Here is a 15,194-nt window from a genome sequence, read left to right as displayed (position 1 = left end):
TAGATAGATAGATAGATAGATAGATAGATAGATAGATAGATAGATAGATAGATAGATAGAACCTGGGTCATGGAATGAATTCATTTTGGAACTTGAGATACCACTCTCCTTTAACTGTAAATCACTAGATTGGAGCAAAGGGAAACCGACCTAGTCCCAGGCCTCCAAAGTGAGTATGTAAGTACACATTCAATAAAATTCCAGACAAAAAAAGAAGGAGTGTACTGACCCACTTCACAAACTGTGCCAGCACTGTATTGATCTGTGTTGGTCACCCAATAGTGACCCCTGCAGTAGTTATAAAATCATTGCAGGTAAAGAAAATCCTTGTTTGTGAAAATGCTAATCTGAGTTGGTCTGTAAAATATAGCAAATTAGAGTTATAATTCAGATTTTTAACTTATGTAGAATTTTTTTGTTAAATCATGTGAAATAAAAGACAAAAAAAGTGATGAGTTTATGATTTTTTATTGAAGAACAAAAGTTTTTGGAGTGTCTTTGCTCCAAGGCGATTTCTCCACCAGCTCCCGAGCCTCACAAAAGACTCTTTAACATGGTTCAGATGACGATAATGAGCAGAGAGTTTTAAATGAAATTTTATACAGATGTGGATGTTTTCTGGTTCCATTTCCCATATTGTAAAGGGTCTTGGTTTCTGGGTGTGTTTGCTTCTGACAAGCAGATGGGACTTCAATTATGGAGGATCTTGCAATTATAAGATAAAATGAATAAAGCAACTGTAAGGCTCTTTAAATGACTAGCATATGTTTGGAATGCCGGTATTGAACATCATGAACAGAGTCATACCTGTGCTGTTGCATTCTGGGACTTCCGGGTAGAGTGAACGCTGGCGCGTTTTGGCTGCCGCTGCTCTCCCACAAACTTTTGTGTTTTACGGTGTTTTTACGCTCGATTGTACTGTTTCGCATGGAATCACAATCATCATCTCACAGTCATTCCACCCAGCCCCCATTCACGCCTGCCTCGCACTCTCAACTATCTTCGACTGTTTCGTCCCGGCGTCTCAGCGTCCTACCTGTCAACCTGTCGCTCCTCCATCGACCTGTCAAGGGTCTGCTCCAGTACTCGTTGGCCGAGCTCCTTCGGCTCCGCTTCCAATGGCTGGGCCCTCCTCCTGCTCTACACCGGCTCCCGGACATCGTTCGCTTTCCTTCCCGGAAATATATTCATCGTGGGTCTCGTCGGGGCTTCTGCCTCAACCGATCCAACACCATCATCTCCTTCTGGTCTTCCTCCCGTCGGCCATCCAGAAACGCCGGCCGATCCATCGACCATCGTGCGTTAGCCGGCTTGGCTAGGTCGGCTAACGGCCCCCGCAGCAGCGAGACTGCCGCCGTCAACTTCGGGCTACTTAACATCCGTTCGCTTACTGGGAAGGGTAATCTCATTCAAGATATCCTCACGGACCGTAAGCTTGACATTCTCTGCTTGAATGAAACCTGGCAAACTCCCGCGGACTTCTCACAGTTGAACGATTCCACTCCCCCGGGATTTGTTTACATTTCCAAGCCCCGCGATTCTGGTCGCGGAGGAGGTCTCGCGATAGTATACCGCGAGAAGTGGAAAGTACTTTCGGTTTCTCTCCCGCCACTTTCCTCCTTTGAATGCCTTGCCTGTCAAATATCCGGACCCATCCCCACGATTATTGCCACAGTGTACCGCTCCCCCAAACCCCACCGCGACTTTTTAAATGAAGTGTCTACTGTCCTCACCCATCTCTCCTCTCTGTCACCAAATGTAATAATCCTGGGAGATTTTAATATACATATGGACAACACTGCTCTTCCTCTCACCATTGACTTCACTTCTTCAATGAACAGTCTTGGTTTTGATCAATTTGTAGATTTTCCCACACACATCAAAGGTCACACCCTGGATCTGTTCTGCTGCTCTGGTATTTCCCCCTCCAACTGTACTGCTGATGAACTTCCAATAACGGACCACTTCCTTATCTCATTCAACATTACACTCCCGCTCTCAACTGCCAAATCACCCCGGACCATTGTTTACCGTAATATGAAAGACATTAACATTGACTCTCTCACTGCATGGCTGACCACCCTGACTCCGGACATTGACTCCACTCCTGATGATTTGGTTTTCCAATATAACTCTGGTCTCACCAGCATCCTCAATACGCTCGCCCCTGTCAAGTCCCGCTCTGTCCTTTTTATTCGGTCTGCCCCTTGGTTCACCCCTCATCTACGTTCCTTGAAATCCCAAACCCGGCAGCTTGAGAGACTTTATAGGAAAACAGGCCTCACTGCTCACAAGGACAACTATGCAGCTCAGCTATCCCTCTACAAGGATTCCATCTCTCAAGCAAAATCACATTACTACTCCGGACTCATCTGCTCCAATGCTGGAAATACTAAGACTCTCTTTTCCCTTTGGAACAGAATCACTCAACCTCCTGACTCCCTACCACCTCACTTTTACTCTCGTGACACCTGCAATGCACTTCTCCTCTTTTTCAATGAAAAAATCAACAGAATCCACCAGCATCTGGGCTCCTCTGTAGCTTTCCCCTCATCTGACCCTCTCACCCCTTGCAAACTGTTCTCTTCTTTTGAACTCCCCCATCTCTCATTAATTTCAGACCTCATCATTAAATCCAAGACTTCCTCCTGTCAGCTTGATCCCCTCCCCACAGTTCTGGTCAAATCCTGCCTACCCTCTCTGCTTCCCTTCATCTCAGCCATTATCCATTCCTCTCTGTCGACTGGAATTGTTCCTGTGCTCTTCAAAACTGCAGCTGTCACCCCAATCCTGAAAAAAACTGGTTCAGATCCCAATGACTTCAATAACCTACGCCCCATTTCCTATCTTCCCTTCATCTCGAAAATTCTGGAGAAAACTGTCGCCTCTCAGCTCCACTCCCACCTCACCGACAATAGTCTTTATGAACAATTCCAGTCCGGCTTCCGTCCCCGTCACAGTACTGAAACAGCCCACATAAAAATCACAAACGATCTTCTCATGGCAGCAGACTCTGGCCTTATCTCCATCCTCATCCTCCTTGACCTGAGTGCAGCCTTCGACACAATCTCTCACCCCATCCTCCTCAATAGACTCTCTACCATAGGCATCACCAACACCCCTCTACATTGGTTCCACTCATATCTCACTGGCCGCTCTCAGTTCATTCAACAATTCTTTTACTTCACAATCCCTCCCCGTTTCTTCTGGTGTTCCCCAGGGTTCTGTCCTCGGTCCGCTCCTCTTCATTGTCTACCTCTTTCCACTCGGAAACATTTTCCGCAAATTTGGCTTACACTTTCACTGCTTTGCGGATGACACCCAGCTCTATGTCTCCAGCAAACCCGACGCTTCTCTCCCACCCTCGTCCCTCTCTCACTGTCTCTCAGAAATCAAATCTTGGTTCACCCACAATTTCCTCAAGCTAAACAGCAATAAAACTGAACTCCTACTCGTCGGTACCAAATCCACTCTAAACAAAGCCGACAGTTTCTCCCTCACAATTGATAATGCCACTATATCTCCTTCCCCCCAGGTGAAGAGTCTGGGTGTCATCCTTGACAGTTCACTATCCTTTCACTCCCACATCAATAACATTACCCGGTCCGCTCATTTCCACCTTCGCAATATAAACCGCCTCCGTCCCTCACTCACTCCGCACACCACCTTGTTCACAGTCTCGTCACTTCCCGTATTGACTACTGCAACTCACTCCTCTTCGGTGTCCATCAAAAACTCCTCCATAAACTTCAACTTGTTCAGAATTCAGCAGTCCGGATCATCACGAGAACCCCCTCCTTCCATCATATCACCCCCATCCCCAGACAGCTCCACTGGCTTCCTGTCAAACTTAGAATCAACTTCAAAATACTTCTCTATACATTCAAAGCCATCCATAACCTGGCGCCCCCCTATCTGTCAGATCTTCTTCAAATCTCCATTCCCTCTCGCTCACTCAGGTCCTCATCCTCCCTCCACCTTTTTCTACCCTCTGCCCGTCTCAGTACAATGGGGTGCAGAGCCTTCAGTCGCTCTGCCCCCAAACTCTGGAACTCACTTCCTCCCAACATTCGTAATATTGACTCTCTTTCCTTATTCAAAACCCAGCTCAAAACCCACCTATTCAGACTTGCCTACCCGCCTTAAATCTTTCTTTCTTTATTTATTATTTTATCTGTGTTTTACTATTGGTCTTGGCTGTACAGTGTCCTTGAGTGTTGTGAAAGGCGCTTACAAATGTGATGTATTATTATTATTATTATTATTATTATTTAACAGGTCATTCACTTGATAAACTGATAAAGTGGGTGCAATGCGCCACTGTAAAAAAACAAACATGTATATAAGAGTAAACAATGCTCAAAGGAGAAAAAGATTTACCAAGATCAAAATTATTCCACACTGGGGAAAACGTCTTAAAACGATCCATAATTTCGCAAAATTCCAGCCAACAAACCCACGACATGCTGATACAGTTTGTGTCCTTATAAACACACTTTGGCGCAGCACATTCAAACGATTCAGTTCCGAATCGTACGATCTTTATTGAACACGTCTGTTCACCATGGAACGCTAAACAAGGAAGCGTCACTTCGAGAGGCGAGAGGAGTCAAGTGACGCATTCAAGTGTGCTCGGTTTGTTCGAGAACCAAAATTCGGTCGTCATTCGAGGCATAAAAAACTCGAAATTTTGGGTCGAAAACCGATTTGGTCGAGAACAGAGACGTTCGAAAACCGAGGTTTGACTGTATTATATTTTTCTTACCTTTGTTTTTCTTTTTGCCATGTCCCCTTGTTGGCAAAATTGTGGTCTCTGCAGGACAGCCCATTTCCGAAGACAGACGTCCATTGCTTGGAACTGCAGGAGGTTGGATGACAGTTGCTTGAGTTGTATCAGCGATGAAAGGCCGGGAGAAGGAGGCAATCCTTTGTAAAATACATCCTACACTATCGCCGACATCACTGGGGCAACGTTCCAAGGAGCCAGTTGCTCGAGGGCTGGAAGGATGAGAGGAGTTGGGAGGGACAGGGTTCACTTGAAGAGCCTGAGGCCTGGAAAGGGTTCTCAACTGTGGAGTGTGGGCTGGAGATAGAGGCACTGGTGAGCAGCTCACCTCTGGAACAAGAATAGATTCTGTGCTTGAATGACTTGAGAAGGGCAAAGGGGGATGGTGAAGGGAGAGGGGGAGGGTATCGGGAGAACTACCAAGGCTGTTGAGGGAAGCTGGTGGGCTAGATGCAGTGGTTAAGGAGTTGTTGTGACACTGAGGACTCTCTGTGCCCCTTGGAGGAGGCTTTGGAGGGTTGGAGTTGAAGGGTCTGTGAACTTTAGCAGGGGATGGAATGGAGGTGGTGCTCACCAAGCTATCCAGGTCCAGGGGAAACTTACTGAGACGCGAAGTCTCTTTAGCCTTGGGCTGGGTCGTCGGGGGGCCTGAATAATGATGATTGTTGGGGCCACAGCTACCCTCAACTTCAAGGGCTTTGGCATTCTGACGCCGACCACTCCAGGTGGCATTTGTATATCTCAAGCCAGGACAGACCTGGTCTCCACCTCTTTGGACACCTTGCGTGACCTCTTGTCCATCACAGATTTGAATATCTAGGCTAGGCATGGATCCATGATTAATCTCGTGAGGATCCACCAATGCCAATCCTATTCCTTGGTTCAATGCTGAGCGGAAAACAATCCCATCAGAGGAGAACTTCTTCAAATTGTGGTTGTTTCCCAATGTACCACTTGCTTGTAGTTGCTGTTGTGAGAGCTGGCACTGTACTTGGTGGTACTCATTCTGGGGCGATGGACTCGGATATGACGTCAGCTTGTTCGGATGAATGGAACCGCTAGCAACTCCAGAGTATTCAAGGCTGGAAGTGGAGCTATGAAGGCTGTCATTGTCACTTCCTGGTCCCTGCAACATGGGGAACCCCTTGTTGGGGTTCACTCTGCTTTGAAAGGGTGCTCCTCGATTCACAGAGGAGTTGTTGTAAATGGCTGGTTTGTTCATGGTTGCTCGATTGAAGGACAGACTGCTGACCACCGTGCGTGATCTGAGGACTGGACTGGGATTGGAACTCCGGCTGGTATGGGTGTGGTACCCTGCAGAGCCCAGGTTGTTAATATTGGTGAAAGATGAAGAAGGAGATTGTCCTCCTCCGCTATCCTCACTGGCTTTGTTTTGGCTGTGGAAGAAATGGGATGGCGGAGGAGAGACGGGAGAGGAGGTAGTGGATGCTGAGGAGAAGGGTGGTATGTCATCCACATCTTCAATGTCAAAGGATCTCTTCAAGGCTGCAAGTAAAAACAGTGTTTGTTAGTAACGGGAGTAACAGACTCTGGACTGAAACATAAAAGTGGTTTGAAGGGGATGTCAGGTAGTTTTTATATTAACTTTCCGTAGGAAGCATTAACAGAAGATTGAAGATAGGATCAGACTGGCTGCTTCATTCTCCACAAAGACCCAACAAAGTACAAAAACATTGATACTGCAGCCCTAACCTCCAGTCAGTAGTTGAGTTCTCAGATATTTGTGATGCATCCATTTAATTTGACATGTGTGACTGTAATCTTGCTACTACTCCTTCCTTCTTATATCAGTCTTTGTGATTCTTAATCAAGACCTCTTAAATGTGTTGATTTTAGTTTTTTTCTTTTCACTAAAAGGAACAAATCATAGACTTGCTGAAGCGCCTGGCTAATGAACTGTGGTTCATGATACTTGAATCCATATCTGAGGATTTAATCTTTGACTTAAACTGCAATAGATATGTTTAGTTTTTGTCCCAGCTCTTATTATTATATTTAATTTCCTCTGCTTTCTCTCACTTTTCTTCAGGCTTCTGAGCCTAAATGATCGTTGACACTTGCATTTGTATGACGATGGAGTCCCTTACTGTTAAAGACAAACATTCTTCCTTTGTACAAAAACACAAAACGGGGATTGAGGTCGACGCTTAACTTTTTGTGGGGTTTTGCGTTACCAATATCCACAACTGCAACCTGACACAACACGGGAACGATTGTGTGGGTGGTTACTTCAAACGATGTTAGATTTTTTTAGTTAAGGTGGTTTCGTAAAATGGATGTCATCTTCAGAATATTTGCAGCTTGAAGTGTCTTTATAATACCCATCAAATTTAATCACTGGAAAAAATTGATTTGCCATTTTCCTGATTCAATGTGTTTGCGCATTTACATTTATGCTTCGAATGCTTTGCTGAACAGCGTATACGAGATACTGGTGTTGACTGCTTATTTTTCTCTTGCCCGTTTGTTCAAACTAAAGATATGCTAACACAGGAACGGTTGAGTAAAAAGTTCTAGTTTTCAATTCATTTTTTTACATATAATTAAAACTTATGTCAAAAATTATGTAAAAAGATATCCCCGTTAAAATATATGGACCAAGGTTTCCCTTGCCCGGACGCGGGTCACCGGGGCCCCCCTCTGGAGCCAGGCCTGGAGGTGGGGCTCGTTGGCAAGCGCCTGGTGGCCGGGCCTACACCCATGGGGCCCGGTCGGGCACAGCCCGAAGAGGCAACGTGGGTCCCCCTTCCCATGGGCTCACCACCCATGAGATGGGCCAAAGGGGTCGGGTGCTATGTGAGCTGGGCGGCAGCCAAAGGCGGGGACCCTGGCGGTCCGATCCTCGGCTGCAGAAGCTAGCTCTTGGGACATGGAATGTCACCTCTCTGGCAGGGAAGGAGCCCGAGCTGGTGTGTGAGGCAGAGAATTTCCGACTGGATATAGTCGAACTTGCCTCCACACACGGCCTGGGTTTTGGTACCAGTTCTCTCGAGAGGGGTTGGACTCTCTTCCACTCTGGAGTTGCTCACGGTGAGAGGCGCAGAGCAGGTGTGGGCATACTCATTGCCCCCCGGCTCAGTGCCTGTACATTGGGGTTCACACCGGTAGACGAGAGGGTTGCCTCTCGGGTCCTGGCTGTTGTTTGTGCATATGCACCAAACAGCAGCTCAGCATACCCACCCTTTTTGGAGTCCTTGGAGGGTGTGCTGGAGAGTACTCCTGCTGGGGACTCCCTTGTTCTACTGGGGGACTTCAATGCTCATGTGGGCAATGACAGTGAGACCTGGAGGGGCGTGATTGGGAGGAACGGCCCCCCCGATCAGAACCCGAGTGGTGTTTTGTTATTGGACTTCTGTGCTCGTCACGGATTGTCCATAACGAACACCTTGTTCAAACATAAGGGTGTCCATATGTGCACTTGGCACCAGGATACCCTAGGCCGCAGTTCGATGATCGACTTTGTAGTTGTATCATCGGATTTGCGGCCGCATGTTCTGGACACTCGGGTGAAGAGAGGGGCGGAGCTGTCAACTGATCACCACCTGGTGGTGAGTAGGCTCCGATGGTGGGGGAAGATGCCGGTCCGCCCTGGCAGACCCAAACGTATTGTGAGGGTTTGTTGGGAGCGTCTTGCGGAATCCCCTGTCAGAAGGAGTTTCAACTCCCACCTCCGACAGAGCTTTTCCCATGTTCCGGGGGAGGCGGGGGACATTGAGCCCGAGTGGACCATATTCCGTGCCTCTATTGTTGAGGCGGCCAATCTGAGTTGTGGCCGTAAGGTGGTTGGTGCCTGTCGTGGCGGCAACCCCCGTACTCGCTGGTGGACACCAGCAGTAAGGGATGCCGTCAAGCTGAAGAAGGAGTCCTATCGAGCCTTTATGGCCTGTGGGACCCCAGAGGCAGCTGACGGATATCGACTGGCCAAGCGGAACGCAGCTTCGGTGGTCGCCGAGGCAAAAACCAGAGCGTGGGAAGAGTTTGGTGAGGACATGGAAGCCGACTTCCGGACGGCTTCGAGGAAATTCTGGTCCACCATCCGACGTCTCAGGAGGGGGAAGCAGTGCACCATTAACACTGTGTACAGTGGGGATGGGGCGCTGCTGACTTAGACTCGGGACGTTGTGAACCGGTGGGCAGAGTACTTCGAAGACCTCCTCAACTCCACCAACACGTCTTCCTTGGAGGAAGCAGAGCCTGGGGACTCTGAGGTGGGCTCTCCTATCTCTGTAGCTGAAGTCACCGATGTGGTTAAAAAGCTCCTCGGTGGCAAGATCCGCCCGGAGTTCCTCAAGGCTCTGGATGTTGTGGGGCTGTCCTGGTTGACACGCCTCTGCAACATCGCGTGGTCAACAGGGAGAGTGCCTCTGGATTGGCAGACCGGGGTGGTAGTCCCTCTTTTTAAAAAGGGGGACCGGAGGGTGTGTTCCAACTACAGAGGGATCACACTCCTCAGCCTCCCTGGTAAGGTCTATTCAGGGGTGCTGGAGAGGAGGGTCCGTCAAGAAGTCGAGCCTCAGATTGAGGAGGAGCAGTGTGGTTTTCGTTCCGGCCGTGGAACAGTGGACCAGCTCTACACCCTTAGCAGGGTCCTCGAGGGTATGTGGTAATTCGCCCAACCAGTCTACATGTGTTTTGTGGACTTGGAGAAGGCGTTTGACCGTGTCCCTCGGGGAGTTCTGTGGGGGGTGCTTCGACGGTATGGGGTACCGAACCCACTGATACGGGCTGTTCGGTCACTGTACCACCGATGTCAGAGTTTGGTTCGCATTGCCGGCAGTAAGTCGGAATCGTTTCCAGTGGGGGTAGGACTCCGCCAAGGCTGCCCTGTGTCGCCGATTCTGTTCATAACCTTTATGGACAGAATTTCTAGGCCCAGCCGAAGCGTTGAGGGGGTCCGTTTTGGGGGCCTCAGTATTGCATCCCTGCTTTTTGCAGATGATGTGGTGCTGTTGGCTCCTTCAAACGGGGCTCTCCAACTCTCACTGGAGCGTTTCGCAGCCGAGTGTGAAGCGGTTGGGATGAAAATCAGCACCTCCAAATCTGAAACCATGGTCCTCAGTCGGAAAAGGGTGGAGTGCCCCCTCCGGGTCGGGGAGGAGATCTTGCCCCAAGTGGAGGAGTTCAAGTATCTTGGGGTCTTGTTCACGAGTGGGGGCAGGAGGGAGCGTGAGATCGACAGGCGCATCGGTGCAGTGTCTGCTGTGATGCGGACGCTGTATCGGTCTGTCGTGGTGAAGAAGGAGCTGAGCCAAAGGGCGAAGCTCTCAATTTACCGGTCGATCTACGTCCCAACCCTCATCTATGGTCACGAGCTATGGGTCGTGACCGAAAGAACGAGATGCCGGATACAAGCGGCCGAAATGAGTTTTCTCCGCAGGGTGTCGGGGCTCTCCCTTAGAGATAAGGCGAGGAGCTCGGTCATCCGGGAGGGGCTCAGAGTCGAGCCGCTTCTCCTCCACATCGAGAGGAGCCAGATGAGGTGGCTTGGGCATCTGATTCGGATGCCTCCTGAGCGCCTCCCCGGTGAGGTGTTCCGGTCATGTCCCAGCGGGAGGAGACCCCAAGGAAGACCCAGGACACGCTGGAGAGACTATGTCACCCAGCTTGCCTGAGAACGACTCGGGATCCCCCGGGGAGAGCTGGAAGAAGTAGCTAGGGAGAGGGAAGTCTGGGCTTCCCTGCTAAAGCTGTTGCCCCCGCGACCCGGCCCCGGATAAGCGGTAGATGATGGACGGATGGATGGATATCCCCATTAAGCTAACGGGGATAACACACACACACACACACACACACTGAAACCACTATTTGCGAGCCATGCATGAGCAACAACTGCATATTTGAAATACTTCATTTATTTGGGTGGAAATTTGGGTTTTCGCTGTGTAGTGATATCAACTTTAATTTTTAGCTAGTTCTAATGTGCATGACCTTATTTCAGGGTTCAAAAGGAAAAATGATGTGGTCCTTAAAAATAAACAACTTCCACTTTCAGACCTGTTGAGAAAATACAGACAAAGGAGGGCCTTCACACTTTCGAGGAGGCAAAAGTGTGTGTGAATCCATTCAATGTGTAAGCTAGACTGTAACTGCACAGCCCTTCTCATTTCACTGGGACTCAAAGAATCTTTATATGTTGAACGACCAAACCGGTGACCTCTCAGTGCCACACAAACTGAAGGGAATGCATTTTGAAATGTGAATTTGCTAAATGTGTAAAAGAAGCACTGTAGGATTTGGCTTTTAAAAGCATTCCATTTGAAAAAAAAACTCCTCAAACTGAGCACTTTTTGATTCACTGAGGTAAATATTTTGTCAGTACTTGTGTGGTTTACTTATGTGGCGTCTTAAAAGCTTCCATTGTTTTCAATAAGTGCTTTTGCGTTGAGACTCACTTCCTGTTGCCTTCGAGTGGCTCCAGAGCAGTCTTTATAATCCCTTGTCGGCTGACAGAAGTCAAACTACGGCGGCTATGAAACCTTATGTAGCGTAAAATAATCATTTGTTGTCTTGTGCAGCATATTTCAGTTATATAAAAATATGTCATCACAGTTTATATCACGGATTGTCATCTTTAAGTCCATAAAGATAACTGCACCCAGTAGTGGCTGTGTATTGGTGGAGTCGGTAAAAGATACTTCCTCTGAAGCATAGATTGAATTATTCCATTTCAACTAAAGGACTATCTTCATAGATCCTTAGGAACACAATTTGTCTCATCAGTTTCACCTTCCTACATGTCAAGGACTGCATCTCTCTTGCACCCTTTTTAAAGGGTATGTTATTGAATCTTTGAAAACTTTTTATCTTGCACGCCTCCATGCAAAGTTCAACAGCTTGCCGAGCTTTACTTGCGCTCAATCTTCAATCAGTGCACCCATTGTGAGGAGGTGCAGCTTTTCTCTGATATTTGGAGATAAAGAACTAGACTCTGATTAAAAAGAAGACAACAAATAATCAGTGGTTGTGTTAGTACCATACAAACATGTACACAGAGCAAAGACCAACTTTAGTTGCTTCCTGCAAAGACTCATGGCCTTGGAAGGCTCCAGGCAGGCTGGGAAGTGTGTGTGAATGTGTGCGTGTGTGTGTGTGTGCGTGTATGTGTATGTATATTAGGGATGTGAATCTCAGCACTGAGGACGATTCGATACACATCTCGATGCACTACCAGCGATGCAATACTTAAACGATACATGGAATTTTCTGGCGACACGATGCGATACGTTTCACCGTCTTCACGATGTGATACGACGCGATACACATTTAGTTCAAATCAATGCGATCCGATACGATACAATGCAATTTGTTGTGATATTGTGCAATTAAACATGATGCAAATATGCAAAGAAAAAAAGTTAAAAAAAAGATGGAATTCAGTATGGTATTGCAAAAAGTAGACCACTTTATTCCTTAGAAACAGTAGAACGTGTAAAACAACTTATTTAAGCCCTTTCAAAATTGGGTTTAGTGCAAAGAAAATGTAAACCATTTGGCACCTGAGACTCACAGCTGTTGCTGTAGTGTAAACACAAACAGACTACTCACTGAGTGTCTTATATGAAATATCCATCTCCATAAGACAGAAAAAAATACAATTGAAACAATGTGGCAGTCACAGCCTCATAGCTGCTGTGTGTATTGTAGCGTACACAGACCACTCTCACTGAGTGTCAAAATGAAATGTCCAAAAGAGTCATCCATATATAGTTTTTCCTTGCGCGGTCACAGTGAGCTGCAAGGGGACCCCCAAAATAAGAGGCGATTTTTTTCTGATCCTGACCTGCTTTGCCAAGAGTTTCTCCGGGGTCCAACGAGGAACTGGACGGGGAGGCGCGGGGAGGGGGCGGGAAACTTGTCGGTGATGTGGTGCCATCGTTTTAAGTGGTCTGCATATTTGTGGTGCTGCCGTTGTATGGCTTCGTAATGCGACATTCTTTGCAAATTACGGAGCTTTTATCAATCTTTCCGTCTTTCTTTTCGAAGCCGTAGTATTTCCAAACATAAGATCTGAATGTTGCGGAAGCATTAAATACAGTAGTTTCCGCGCTGCTGCTTGCGCGAACTTCCATAGTATTTTGCTAGTTGTGGACTGGACTGTATGTGACGCACGGCTACCGTCCGTATTCAACACAAAACGCAAAACTATGATGGTACATTCGCTGCGCCTATGAAAGGGCAGATAGATGACGTTTAACATAAATTGTCACGTCCCGGGGTTGTCAGCAGGGGGCGGGCTTTCTGCCCGTCGTTTACACACCTGTCACCCATTAGGGAGTAATTGCTCAGTCTTTATTTGGACGCTCTGGCAGTCTACTCACTGCCGGAGAATTCCACGCCGTGCCAAAATTACTCTCGCCCAATTCGGTTTCCATGCTGGCTCATCGGTTCGATGAGTTCGAACCCCGTTTAGTACGGGTGGAGGAACGGAGAACACCTCCCCCCGGGGTTCGTTCGACCACCCCTGAGGCACCCGCATCATTCCTCACAATGATGAGGGAGCCGTCACTTCCACACCCCCCATGTTACGGGGGTGAGCACGGGCAGTGTGGGCACTTTCTCCACCAGTGCTCACTCATATTCGACCAGCAGCCGTCCGTCTACACTAATGACGCCGCGAAAGTGGCCTATGTTATGAGCTTATTGACAGGTCCAGCAGCGTCATGGGCGATGGCGACGAGTGAAGCGAAGCCGACCCTCCGGTCCTCGTTCTACGACTTCGTAACGGCGGTTCGCCGGGTGTTCCACCATCCCGTGCGGGGCAGAGAGGCGGAGGGCCGGTTACTTGCACTCCACCAGGGGAGGCGATCGGTGGCGGACTACTCGATCGAGTTCCGGACTTTGGCCGAGTGGCTACGATGATCGGGCGCTGTGTGGACTGTTTCGTCGCGGGTTAACCACCCAGCTCAAGGATGAACTAGCAACCCGCGACAACAGCGCCGACCTGGAAGGGTTAATCGAGCTCACCCTCCTGTTGGACAACCGCCTGAGAGAGAGAAACCGGGAGCGCAGAGGTGATCGGTTCCCGTTCCGGCATGCCACGTACCGCGAGGAACACCATGGGGCGCTTCGGGCAGCAGGGCCCGGAGACCTCCCTCGATCCCGGAACATGGCCACCGCGGCGGAACCGATGCAGCTGGGTGGAAAAGACGTTGGATCGAAGGGGAGAAGGCGCCGATTCAACGATCGGGCTGTGTCTGACAGCGTCCAACAAGGTCCTCGTGCTGCTCCCAGCTGTCCGGAGTTTTCGTTCTCTTCATTCCCTGAGTACTGTGAGTCACGACCCCGCGCAGAGCCTCCCGAGCCTCGGCGAGTCGACTCCCGGCCGGGGCACCCCAAGAGACTAGAACTCGAAGGGGAGATATTTGGGGGGTCCCGGTCGCTGCGGGTTAAGGCCCTGATAGACTCGGGGGCTGATGATTGTTTGATGGACACTAACCTCGCGTCTGAATTGGGTTGTTTTATCAAGTAATTGGTCGATAAGAAGCGGGTTTGTGATCTCGATGGGCGCCTCCTGGCGGTAGTAACGCAAAGAACGGAACCTCTAAAACTCCAACTATCCGGTAACCATGTCGAGCATCGACGGTTTTATTTAATGCGGTCTCGAAACGCTCCGGTTATTCTCGGTTTGCCCTCAAGACTCACAACCCCGTGATTTCCTGGGAGCGCCCGGCAATAGACAGTTGGAGCCGGTACTGTTATAAACATTGTTTACGTTCGGCCGTAGGGGAGCACGAACGTGCCAGTGACGAACCCCCCGAAACTATCTGCCTTGATGGAGTGCCAGATTGCTATCATGACCTTCGTAAGGTTTTCAGCGAGGATCGCGCACGCTCTTTGCCCCCGCACCGCCCCTACGATTGCGCCATAGACCTGCAGGCGGGCGCTCCGTTGCCAACCTCACGGCTGTATCAGGTGTCCCAACCCGAGCGCGAGGCGCTGACGGAATACGTAAACAGCTCGCTCGCTGCAGGTCTAATTAGGCCAACGCGATTACCGTTAGGTGCGGGGTTTTTCTTTGTGGGGAAGAAAGACAAGACCCTGCGACCGTGTGTGGATTATCGTGGGTTGAATGACATCACAATCAAGAATAAGTATCCGCTGCCATTGTTGGACTCCGCCTTTGCTCCTTTACAAACGGCCACTATATTCTCGAAATTAGATTTACGCAGTGCTTACCATTTGGTCCGCATCCGGGAGGGAGATGAATGGAAGACTGCTTTTAAGACTCCCCTAGGTCATTTCAAATATTTAGCCATGCCTTTCGGGCTGACAAATGCTCCCGCCGTATTCCAAAGTCTAATCAACGACGTATTAAGGGACATGCTGAACATTTTCTGTTTCGTCTATCTTGACGACATCTTAATTTTCTCCCGGTCGTTACAAGAAC

At 48.8% G+C, this 15,194-nt stretch overlaps 1 protein-coding gene and 1 long non-coding RNA gene across 3 annotated transcripts in view; both read right to left on the bottom strand.

Moving 5' to 3' along the window:
- septin12 (septin 12) overlaps positions 1-15,194 on the bottom strand; it is a 174,755-nt gene that overhangs the window by 110,529 nt on the left and 49,032 nt on the right. For both annotated transcript variants that reach the window (XM_052049631.1, XM_052049630.1), the window contains exon 2: positions 4,766-6,292. In XM_052049631.1, coding sequence (XP_051905591.1) covers positions 4,766-6,292 — 1,527 coding nt within the window. The remainder of the gene's footprint in view (positions 1-4,765; positions 6,293-15,194) is intronic.
- Positions 10,043-15,194, bottom strand: part of LOC127590298 (uncharacterized) — a 53,102-nt gene continuing 47,950 nt past the window's right edge. The window contains exon 3 of the long non-coding RNA XR_007959583.1: positions 10,043-10,068. This is a non-coding gene — a long non-coding RNA (uncharacterized LOC127590298). The remainder of the gene's footprint in view (positions 10,069-15,194) is intronic.

The sequence above is a fragment of the Hippocampus zosterae genome, chromosome 17, assembly GCF_025434085.1.
Source record: "Hippocampus zosterae strain Florida chromosome 17, ASM2543408v3, whole genome shotgun sequence".
Lineage (NCBI taxonomy): Eukaryota > Metazoa > Chordata > Actinopteri > Syngnathiformes > Syngnathidae > Hippocampus > Hippocampus zosterae.
This window is presented reverse-complemented; position numbering and strand designations above follow the sequence as displayed.